This window comes from Parus major, chromosome 6, assembly GCF_001522545.3.
Source record: "Parus major isolate Abel chromosome 6, Parus_major1.1, whole genome shotgun sequence".
NCBI lineage: Eukaryota > Metazoa > Chordata > Aves > Passeriformes > Paridae > Parus > Parus major.
The window spans coordinates 26,769,467-26,781,903 of record NC_031775.1 but is presented as its reverse complement, the minus strand read 5'-3'; the positions used below and the strand labels follow the sequence as shown (position 1 = coordinate 26,781,903).

General features: G+C 39.1%; 1 protein-coding gene across 3 annotated transcripts in view; it reads right to left on the bottom strand.

The window, feature by feature from the left end:
- Positions 1 to 222: 222 nt before the first annotated feature.
- Positions 223 to 12,437, bottom strand: part of TRUB1 (TruB pseudouridine synthase family member 1) — a 32,074-nt gene continuing 19,859 nt past the window's right edge. For 2 of the 3 annotated variants that reach the window (XM_015633663.2, XM_015633664.2), the window contains exons 5-8: positions 9,640 to 9,712; positions 8,320 to 8,465; positions 7,160 to 7,216; positions 223 to 5,789 (exon numbers count right to left, since the gene is read on the bottom strand). In XM_015633663.2, coding sequence (XP_015489149.1) covers positions 5,548 to 5,789; positions 7,160 to 7,216; positions 8,320 to 8,465; positions 9,640 to 9,712 — 518 coding nt within the window. In that variant the 3' untranslated portion in view covers positions 223 to 5,547. The remainder of the gene's footprint in view (positions 5,790 to 7,159; positions 7,217 to 8,319; positions 8,466 to 9,639; positions 9,713 to 12,437) is intronic. The other variant, XM_015633665.2, reaches the window with a different exon arrangement.

Genomic DNA, 12,437 nt, shown 5'->3' with positions numbered 1-12,437 from the left:
GGCAATTTTTGTGTTTAAGTAGAAAATAGAACTGCTACATATTCATTAGACATGGAACAACTCTAAGTGTTCTGCCACACCATTAATATTTATTTTAGTCTCTTTTTTTCTCCTCTAAGAAGCAATACAATTTTTCAAACCATCAGTTCACATTACTAAAATGGGAAAAAAAAATCCCAAAAACATGATAGGTGAAAATGAAACACACAAGGCCTTAATTCATTGAGTAATAACTTAGATAATTTAATAAAACAGGACAGGAGTCTTCTCACTGAGGTCAAAAGAATTAATCACATGTTTTAAGTTAGCTCTGTACCCAGAGACTTTGCTGCCGTTTCCCATCGATTGTTGGAGGGAGGATTATGGGAGCATTGCTGTCCCCTGTTACTCTCTCAATGTTTTGCTGGAGGTTATTAGGACAACAGAAAGGGACCCAGGCTCTTCCCCCAACATTCTGGTTTATTTGCACCAGCAACATGTTACACACCAGCCTATGACTGGGACAGATGAGGTGAACACACGTTTCTTTCTGCCCGCACCACGCCGTCCTTGGGAATCCTAAGTAGTAAATGAAGAGGTTAAAGCCAGGAATGTCTCTGTGTATGCAGCAGCTGGGTGAAATTAATCACCTGGACAAGAAATCAAGAGTCTGCCAGTGCCCTTTGTGAAATTAAGAGTATAAAGTAAGAACTGTACACAAAGCAAGGCAGCACAGCAGCAGTGAGGTTTAACGCACCCTGGATGTTATTTCACCAGAAGAGCATCTGCACAGCAAAGATTACTGAGAATTAGTCCTGTTTTCTAAATACATTTAGTGTTTGTACACAATGTTCCATTTCCACTGGGAATTCCTACTAGGTACCTGCAGAACTTGAAACAGTTTTGTGATCTCTAGGACAGCCAGCTGCAGGAAATGATTTACTGTGAACACACCACTCACAAGAGTAAGTTATGCCAAAGATTTACTGCAATTTCATATAAGCAAAACAAAACGCTGCCTTTTGAAGGGCATCACAGAAAACTATCTTTTCAACTGCTGAAATGAAAATAAATGCCTTTTCTCACATCAGCACACAGTAACAATCTCTCAAGCATTTCCACATAAAAGCTTCTTAAGCTTTGAAATGGCATATTTAAGCTAATTGTTCTGTGCTAAAAGAAACAGAAAAGGCAGTAAAAATTGTGTTACTTCTCTTTACTTTTCTCCATTATAACACTTGATGTCTTTTCTTACATAATTACCAAAACTGAGTTCATCTACTTTAAAAACATAAGAACTGAAATATGCATTTACCTTTTGCCATTCCTTTTCTACCCCCTCCTTTTAAGCTGTAAAATCATGTTCTGAAGCCACTAAAACTAGCATGACATCTGTGAAATGATGCATTTTGTTTCTAATGCATGCACTCAGCTGCAGATTTGACTTTGAAGTACTTAATTCTGAAATATCTAAAATAATCCCATGTCCCAGGGAAACAGCACTAAAGCATTCAGAACCATGTTACAAAAGGGTCATGGTAAGAAAGGGCCCAGATACACCTCATCCTTTTCAGTTCTGCTTTGTTACCAGCCTTCCTGTCCCCCAGAAACCACACTGCTTCCTTGTTCTACACTGCCCCAAGGCTCACATGTACCCAGAAAGGATTTCAGAACAGGATAAGAAAAGTTTTAGGACTAACTGTCTCAGACAGTAGGTAGATAAGGTAATGGGATGCAGAGAGGAAAGGACAGACACAGAGCTGTAGTCTAAAATGAAGATGTCTGGTAAGAAGAAGGCTATTTTGTGTTCATATTTCAATTTCCATTGCCTCATTTTTTGTCCTCCTCATTCCACTCCTGTTAACTTCTGGAGCAAGCCAGACAATCCCCTTTAGAGCCCAGAGTTTGAGCAGAAAATTGCTCCAGCATCCACAATACATGGAGCAATGTGACAGGGAGAAGTTGGGGAGAGGCTGAAGCTTTGATTTAACCCACTTCTCGGAGCTAGAGGTGAGGAGTGATGAGGATTAAAGTCCCAGGCATTCACACCCATAACAAAAACATAAGGTGTTTCTCAGGCGTCATGCTAAGACTTCTTCTGAACCATGGCCTTGTCTTCAACACTTCCCCAAAGCAAGAACTGCAAAATATGGGTTTTCTTCTTGCAATAAAGTCCTTTTCTTCTTGAGCACTGCAACCACCACTGCCAATTACCATCTTCTTGCTTTGTCTGTTTATACCTGTATGATCTTAGCAGCTGATGGTACAGACAGAGATGTGGCATCTCCTCACCCAGAGCAGACCTAAGCATTCACATGATAAACTTGCTTGCCTCACATGCCTTTAACCACTGGTAATTTACTTAATCAGGTCTCACAAAGAAGAGAATTAAACCCATGGCTATTAGAAACAATGACTGCTTTTTAATAGAGACAATAATTTTGCCCAGGCTGGCTGAATCCATTCACTGTCTCTGTGATTTCCCTCTGGCTGTATACTGCAGTCACACCCTCACACACTCTCACTTTGCTTCTGTAAGGCCTTTTCAATTAAATTAACACCACTGCAAACTCACTCCTTGACTCTGCCAAGCAAACAGCATGACCCTACTCATTAGAGTCAGAGAGCTATTCACACAGAGTGGCAAATTCACCATCTATTAAAATAAAAAAAAAAATAAGGTATCCCAAAATTGGGGGAGTTATTCAAAGTTTTACTCTGCTGGCAGCAGAAATATATTATGAAGTGAAAACTACCATTTAAATAAGGAAGAAAGACAGCCAGCTAGGCAGAGACATTAAAGGGAGAAATTCTGAAGCCCTTGTCAAACTCACAGAAGCAGCAGCAGCACTGGAGCACGCAGGGCCAGGCTATGGTACCACACTTCCAGGGACTGAAGACAGTGCCCGTGAACAGCGCTCATTAAACTGAGACAAATATTTCAATCCCTGTCACGGGTATATTTGAAATGGTAAATCACAGACATGCACATTTTCTGGCCAGAGTACCATAAAATTCCTAGTAACTACCATGTGCTTCAGCTGGAATCTCAGTACACTAACTCCTCTAGTAGTCTCAAATATTGTATACACATCTTTCCTCTTTAATGTTGAGATATGATGACTGTCAGTAACCAAGGTCCAGGATCATGGGACATTTTATTCTAACAAGTTTTGCTGTGGAGATAGCCCAATTCTGATGTCTGGTAGCTCTAGGATGAGTATGTTACTAAGAATAAGGAAGTTAAAATGAGTATTTCCCTAAGTTCCCATGGGAACACAACTGTCCATATCTGGACAATTTCAAAATACTGGGTTAAACACTTATTAAAACGTATCTGAAAAGGCTATTCCTGAACTTTTCAGAGGCTTCCCAGTTTCTGTTCACTCGAACTACAGGCTCAGGGCACAGAGAACCATTAAAACACAGGAGAACTTAGGAAAAAGCATACAAGTGAGGCCCAGCACACAGGAAGAACACTGGGAACTAGCCTGAGGAGTTGGAATGTTTGAAGACATAGCTCAAGTGTTTAGGAATGGAACGGGGGTGACACCAGTGTTTATTGCATAATTCATGGCCTTATTGCACCCTTCACAGTGTTTTCCAAAATCTGCTGCCTGCCATGAGTTTGCCCAGTTTGTACATTCACACCTCCAGCCAAACACACCTGGCTAAATAAAATACCTTCTGTAGTTCAACACAACTTACGTGGGGAAAAGGTCGTCATCAATTCGAGATAAAGAAATTCTGCTTTAATTTCTGATGCACTGGGGAAGATGAGAGGAATTCCAGGAAAAAAGGCTAAAGCTGGTGAAGTAGTAGACTTGGCACTGCTGGGGTAATGCTCAGGCCTGATGGTCTTAAAGTTATTTTCCAACCTGTATGATTCTGTGTAGATTCTGAACGTGAACAACTGCTTTCCATCTCTCTCTATGTTTTCCATACACATCAGGACTTGCAGCCTTAACCAGAACGTGTTGATGTCCACAAGATGTTTTTTTAAATTGCCATTTCATTCCTCTCCAAGTGTCTAGACTATGGAGCAGATCCTATCTTCTCAGGATCACAGATCTGTTAGCAATAATTACAACAGACCAGTTGCAAGTTAACCAGAAAGCTGATGAAGATAGAATTCTCCTTTTAAAACTAAAAATATCAGGGGCTCTTAAATGGAATAGCAAGGAAGGCTTGGTGAGCATTAAACAAACAGATGAGGTTAAGAAAGTGTTAGACACTTACAACACTGTATCCAAATGTAGCCTATTAATAGAGATTTCTCAATTGCACTGATTTTTAAAGAAACAAATCCCTGAAGATGAAAGAAGCAGACTAACAGAATTGTATCTAGTGTGCTATTTTTCAAAAATCAGGAAGATAAATAAAATGAGAACTTAATCTAGAAAACCACAGGGATAACTAGGAAAATACAGATTCTGACAATAAGAGAAGCTGTGTTTCAAATTAAAGTCTTGGATCATTCAATATAAGTATACTGGAAAACAAAATTTTCTGTTTTATTTGATTTGTTTAGGAAATAATCTTTCTTCTCCGTTTCTACTCTAAGTACCAGAAGACCCACCCCAAAAAGAAAAGAAAAATCTCCTGCTGTTACCTCACTGGACACAAGCTTTTCTCCCATCCCTGAAATCGTAATTTCTTGTATAAATTACTTCATCCATATTGTACTTTAAATATGCTGCTGCTACAGTGCTCTAGCATTTCAATTTTCTTGTGCTATTCTCAACATTTCCTTTAAGTTCTTTATAAGAATATACAAAGGAAGAAAACTGTTTACTGAATAAAATGAAGTCTGTCCTTCTAAACAAAACTTTCATTAATTTTGCATAGAATTCAGTTTCTTATTGCATAGAAAACAAAAATAAATCCTTTAAATATCTGGAAGGGTATGAGAACTTTATGATATTTATTTAATTTCTCAGACTGAAAATAACTTTGGAACCACCAATTCATGTAACACCTTTCTGTAAGATGCAGGCACAAACCAGTCATCTTCAGGGATTGTTTATACTTAAAACTATTCCCTTAGGCTGGTATTTCAGACTTAACTTAAAACATTAGCACCTTCATATACTGCATTCTAGGAATATTTGACTGGAGAACAATCTGCATAGGAAAAACTATAGTAAAATGGATATATTCTGAAATGGATTTCAAGAATACCACATTCTTGTGTCCTTTAAGCTATGATGGAGTTATCACCATGGTACTTCCAGATTTGACTACCAGCTGCAAAATAAAAAATACTTTTTTTTGGAGTATATTTATCAGACATTATTGTATTTAATTTTTTATTGATGAATTCACAACAGCAGCCATCTTGCACCCTGAAAGATCTTTTAAAGTCTATAAAAATTTGGCATCAGTTACAGTGTGCAAGAAGGAAAATAAACAATCAAGAAACAGTTATCTCTGGATATTTTCAGTGCACATTCTAACTCCAGGAAACAAAAGAATCATTTCTCTTGTGTTCCAGTTTGTCACCTTCCCAGCAGAGACTTGCAGATTTACACAGGAGGCGAGACAATCCCAATCCAATCTTAAAACATCTCAATCATTCAGTCTTTTTCCTTGACCCAACTTATCCCCACAGATCACAGCAGTTTCACCAGGATGCTCTGTCTTCAATTTTTTCCGAGCTGGTTCTCCCAGGATCAGGGCTGTGCAGTGCTCCAAGGACCGAGCAATTTCATCAATTGTCCACTTGTCTTCCTGCAGGGCGTGTTCCTCCAGTGTGAACGGCCCCTGCTTGGTGCGGGTCAGCTCCTGCACTGTGGCACAGGTGGAGAGCTCTGGAGCAAAGCAGAAAAGAAGGACTGGACAAAGTGCATGGAAAAAAAAATTTAAATGTAACCACTTCCAGCTCACTTAAAATATATTTTTGTATGTAGCTTTTTACATTATTCTGCTTTGCTTGACAAGAGAGGTCATGAAGATTTACCACTTGTTTACACCTTCTTGAATTTCACCCAAGGAAGTCCTTTGATTTCAAGAGCTGTCCAGTGTAGTAAAAAGTTCAGAATCTGACAGAAAGCTGTCAAGAATTTCCCAGATTTAGATCAGAATGAGAAGTGAGGAAATAATGTCATAATAAGATGTAAGCAGAACATTCTAAATTCTCAAGTGACCATGAACTGTTTTTCCACACATTTTGAGGCCTTCAAGAAGTATTTTTAACATTTTTATCCTGTGCTGCCTATCAGGATAACAGAAACTAAGATAAGGAAAAGTAAAAAAATATATACAAATGCTCTCCCATGTTAAATAAACACCAGCAAGATATAATTACATATCAAGATGCTACAAAACATAACAGCAACAAGCACTGACTTGTAAGCACATGGGTCCACTAAAATATTCTCCCCCCTCCTTTCTGATGCAGGAAGGTTTTTATTTCATTTTCAATCTTTGAAAAGAAGCCATCCATGGACAGACTTTATCTTGGTTTGTCATTAAAGGGCTAAACATAAGCCAGTATGCTCAGAAGGCAGTAACAGAAACTTGGACTTGCCTAAGCACAAATACCAACATTGAAATTCATAGGGTTATCCCACATTACTTGTCTTCCTGCAAATGTATCATTTAAAAAAAAAAAAAAAAAGTTTGAAATGGATTATCTATTCTCCATCATGCAGTTTGATAGATACAGAGCAAAAGACAAATAATCCTATGGGAAAGCAAACCTATTCACAGTTCAGGCAAAGGAGAAAGAAAACACTCAAAAAATCATCACCAGCATGGAAATCTTTCCAGCATATCAGGTTTATTATGTGCATGGTAATGCTCTGTGCAATCTGTTTTCAAAATGTGATGAATAATGTTTAAAAAGACAGTATTTCTTTTCTTCTCATCCTTAATCTGAGTTAGCTTTAACAGAAGAAAGAGAAGCAAGAAAAGTCCCCCCCTTTGCTTTGCATTATCTTGCTCAGTGCTGCTGCTTGCTCCATTTTTATCACCTGGCCCCCAAGGTCCTCTGGCAATTATTTAGCCATCATTCCCCCATGCCCCTAAGGAAATTACCTGAGTATATAAAAACAAGTGATAGCACTACAATTCTGAAAAATAACACACAGGTCTAGTTACTTGAGACATACAGAATGACAATATTTTTTCATAAGCACACACTGTTCCTTACATTGTCATGGGTTTTTTTCATGCCTACCTTTGCCAATGTCATTGACCAGGCTCCTGACATAAAAGCCACCACCACATTCAACATCTGGAATGTTAAAAGTGACATGGTAAATTGCCAGTACCACATGAAATCTTACTTTACCTAGAAGCCATGCCCCCACATAAATGTAAAAATACACTAAGAAAACAACCCAGTGATAAAATATTTATAGGACACAACATCAATTATTCATCCTGTAACATATGTGAGGGTGAAATTGCTAAGCTAGATAGGAGGGAAAGCAGATAAAATGGCAACTGTACTAACTCACCAGAATTTCAGTACCTGTATGTTAAGAAATGATTCAGTCCTATTCATTTTAAGCATTTCAGGTTGATTCATATTTCTAATGATGAAAGCAAGTTATTTCAAGAACAGCCTAAACTGACTATCAATGCTTTTCAGGTACTGCAGACAGGCAGCTCCATTAAAATTTTAAAATTCATCTTTAACTTTTCCTGCTCTCTCAGCCCTTCCCTTCCCCCTCTGCCAGTGATCAGCTACTTGTCACTCAACAATAAAGCAAGGACTGAAGTCACACAGCACTGAGTTCCATCACTTGTACCTGCTCATCATAAAACATCTGGTCCATCACAGGACTGGGGATCAACTGGGCAGACAGATCAATGCAAGGCATCATCTTGACCTTACAGTAGCATTAAACATTTACAAGAGTCTCTTTTGGTTTATTTATTAATATGCTTCTTAATGTACTACCCAAGTTTCTTGATGAATGACAAGATGGAAGGATAAGATCCTGCCTCCTCAACAAGAAAAAGGGGTCTGACAGTAGCTGAAACTGGTCCTGGGAGCGATGCCAGCAGGTCTGGGCATCTGTGTGAAAGACTGGTAAAGTGAAGTAAGCAGACCTGAGAGAGGAATGAGCTGGAGGTTACAAAATCATGGACAGATGCAAATAATCCCCTGACCACTCTCAGAATTTTCCCTCACTGAGAGATTAGATATAATCAGCTTAACTTAAAACCAAAATACGGTGCTTTTAATACAAAGTGAAAGTCTCTGCACATGGGCTCAAACCAAAGTAAGTAGCTGAGTGAAATGAAAACCATTTCACTCTCTTAGTCTCATTCTGAGTGTAAATAAACATTAACAAGCTGGGAGCATTGCTCTATGTAATAATCTTTGACCTTTACCCAGCGTGAACAGTGGTGGCTGGAATTGCTGGAGAGAAAGGCTGTACACTCTCACTGGCCGAGCAGGCTTTGCTTCCACTGCTTCCCCTCTCTTCATCAGAGTTGAAAGCCTTTCTCCATCCTTCTTCAAAGCAGAATAGCTGATCAGACAGAGCATGAAAATGCGTGTCATACGGCTGTAACAGAACAGGCTTCCCATTCCCCAGATCCTGGTAATATTGTACTAGGCTAGCACACCTTTTACTACTCTCAAAGCATTCACAAAACCCCACAAAAACCCTGCAAGTGCTGCTGAAAACACTTGGACACAGAATCATCCCATTTACAAGAAGCTACATAAACCAGAAAACAAGAGATGGCCCTGCATTTCTCTCTTGCTGTACCGATTTCAAAGCATTTTATCACTCACTTTGCAGTTTATGAAGTAAAGGGGGTTCTATAAGAGTTACAACACCTGCAGCTGCCTCTAACATCCTGTGTCTCAGAAGTCAGCAGGGCATCCTCTGTTTCAGTGTTATGCTGAGCTGTGAGCCACTCAGGCAACTCCTGTAATTCTACATTGCACCTTTCCTTGTCCCACACCAGGGGCTTTCCCCAACAGCAGCTGCCATGTTCTAGGATGTTTAGTGAACCACTACAGAACCACAGAAACTGATTTCACTGATTACATGGAACCAAAGCGTCAATTCTGGTCACCACAGAAAGATGACCCTAGAAAAATCCAAAAGGATCTTGCTCACAATATTAGAGGGCAATTTGAAACACGTCACATGAAGCAGAACACGTGGGGCATTACTGACCTTACAGGGCTCACACTGGAACCACAGTAAGTGACACATGCCAAATGCAAAGGAAAGCAGGTTAGCTTAAATCACCATAAAAGCCATCTGTCACAAGCCAAGTCATGCACACTGCCAGCTACTATGGCTCACCTGACCATAAGAAATTTGCTAAGCTACAGAAGCTCAGTCATTATTCACTCATTCATACTCTAAGTTTTCAAAAAACTGATTCAAAGTCATTTAAGGCACTTCCACAGAAATGTCAGTAAGATTGGAATATGTAAGACAAGTCCTGCAAAGCTGTTCAAGACTTTTTTTACTTCACCCAAAACACCCACAGACTCCAGGTCACCATTTGTGCTGGATCTTCAAATGGGAATGACCTGCACTTGCATATGTTAAACTCCTGACTGCCTGGCCTCTATCCTCTTGTCAAAATGTGTCTTAATGCTTCTGAGAGAACTGACTTCTGTTGGCAAGTCCTGACAGCTGAACACAACTGTCAAGAGTGTCTGAATATCATGGAACTTACAGTGGGGGAACTTGCATGATGTCCCCTGTGAACTTTTGCAGAACATTTTCAAGATCTCCTTTTGTTACTTGGTCTGTGGAAAGAAAACAGTATGTTAGTATTGATTATTCACATGGCACTAATGGCATCAATCACATTCTGCAAGCAGATACGACTTCTCTCTCTTCTGAATTTAGATGGGGTGAAAAACACCAAAGCAAAGAGATAAAAACCAGATTGTAAGCAGGAATGTGAATTACCACAAAGTGGAACAAACTGTCCAAGGTGATCAGGACAATCTGGATACTTTCAGAAGGGCAGAAATCCTTAATGTTTTCTTTTGTAATTCCCCTCTTTTGAGGCTGCAAATTCATCTTTCTTGGAAACTATATAAAAGCTACAACATTTGGAATGTTCTTATTTTTTTTAAAAAAGCACAAAAAAGAATAAAATGCTCATCTAACCCTGGGAACTTCTCTCTAAGAGAACCTAACTGCAGGGAAAAATACAACAGATTATTAGAGAACAAAACCACTGGTGTAGAAAAAGACTTTATCTGAAACAATACATCAAAATTTCCCTGTCAAACAACTAACTGCAAATGTTCTCTGGGGTATAGTTATATATTAAGTAAGGCAATTTTACTAACAAAATTCTGTAAAAGAAAGACAGCTGGGTTAGGCAATGTACTTTCTTTTAAGAGTACACATAGACATCTGTCCCACTTTTATTGAAGGCTACAAGCTAAGTAGCTGATTGCACTGGTCTTCTGAAGCTCTATTCAACAGAGATGACATCCATCCCTAATTTGTTTAGAGAGTGCAAACATAAGATCTGTAATCACAATGTACTTCAGTTCATTTCTACTGTCTAGGGTTTGACTAGCCCTGTTTCTCATAAATTATATTTAATTAGTGTCATGCCTGCTAAATCAACAGCATTCTAGAACACAAACCAATCAAATTTATTTATCGAGCCTTTGCTGTATTTTGAAAGAGACCTTTACTTGCAAACCATAAAAGCCAGATGTAGTTCATGCTGTAAGTAAAAAAGATGAGATTTCTTTTCGCAGCAGCTCTGGGAGATGATCCTGTGGTTCCTCACTTCTATAAAACAATCTTTGCAGCCTCAAGAGTAGATGCTCTCCCTAGGCCCAAGCAGCTGTCCCAAGATGTGTCATTAACAGCAAGGTTGCAAGGCACAAAACTCAGAGATGCTGAGAGAGATTAATTTACATCAGAATACAGGCTAGGAACAACAAACTCAATTGTACAGTAGCTCTGAATCTTCTGAGGAGTTTCTTACACAGTTATTTCAATCTTATTTCTATTTAGCAACATATCACAACAATGGCTGGAAGGTAAGCATGACCCAGCTCCATGACAGTGATCCTGCCAGCCTTCTTGTGAACCCCAGGCTGCTTAAGGTTAAAATTCAGTATTTAAGACCTAAGCACATGTGCTCCTTGGAATTCTCCTTCCAATCTTCACTCCATGAATTGCATTTGTGACCAGTTACTTAATGAGACACCTGGCTCTGACCTCATATACTCTTGACTGAGATGTTACATGTGGCCTCTGAGGAAGTCACTCATGATACAGGCAACCTCTGCCTCAGGAGCAAAAAATCCCCATGTGAAGACTGATGCATTAAGCCATTAACAAACCAGAGTTGTGTGTTATCAAAGTAAATATTTACAGAAGTGTTTGCTAAGATCTGGTGTGCTTTTGCGCACTGGTAACTACTGACTGATTTTCCTGCTAGAAAGGAAGGAAAATAAAGTTACCAAACCAAAAGGTGCCAGTTGTGCCACAACGTCAAAAAGCCTTCATTGAAGGGTGATTCTGCCCTGTGCTTGTTAACAAACTACTCCAAACACAGGAATTATCCATGACAGTGTACCAGAAGTTCAGCAAATGACCTCAATTCAGTCTGACGCAGCACAAATTATTTGAAAACAGACACACAGAATCCTGAAAGGACTACACTTTCCAAATTATTCAGGCAGCTCTATTAAACATATATTTCAGCATAATCATCAGAGACCTGAGAAATGCCTCATTAATTTTGTTCTCCATGTCTGGATATAGCCTGTAGGCAGCTGGAAGGAAGTGGGTTTCAGAATACACAGTTACAAATATTAAAAAAGGGCTACTAACATTAATGTGCTCAAAAAAGCATCAGAGGAATACTAAATGCTACTTGTTTCCAAAGTCAGCATCTGACAGCCTGGCAGCAGTATGAAACCATAATTTAATTTCATGTGGAAATGCAAACTCATTGTATGGTAAGGAAAAAAAGGCTTCGAGAAGTTCAGAAGGACTTAAAAGCAAGGAGCTCTCTTCAGTGCATCCTGACACTGTAACCAACTGTACACTTTGCTTCCTAAGATGCTGTCTAGGGACACTTTGAGGACTAAAATGTAACACTTTGTTAGAGTTAATACAGCTGGCAACTTTCTGCAGGCACTTTCCTCTTATGTTCCAATGAAGTCACACAAGAAGAGTTTTACACATCTTGCAAACTGGTTTAGTGCCCTTTCTCTGCACTAAGGCCCAATCCTGGATGATGCTGGCACTACAGGATTGATATTACCTTGTTCTGCTTCACCAAGGATCCTTGTAAGTGTCAAAAGAATACTGAAATTGAACTCAAACATCTGGTTTGCCTTTTCTTGGAGTACCTATTAAGGTTAGAAATTAGGGATGGTGGGCCAAATAGAGTATGGAAAGAAGAAGAAAACCAAGCTGTTTTGGAGAAGATATGGAAAAGATGAGAAATACAAAACATGCTGGTACCATGGAGAGCAAAAAAAGGAG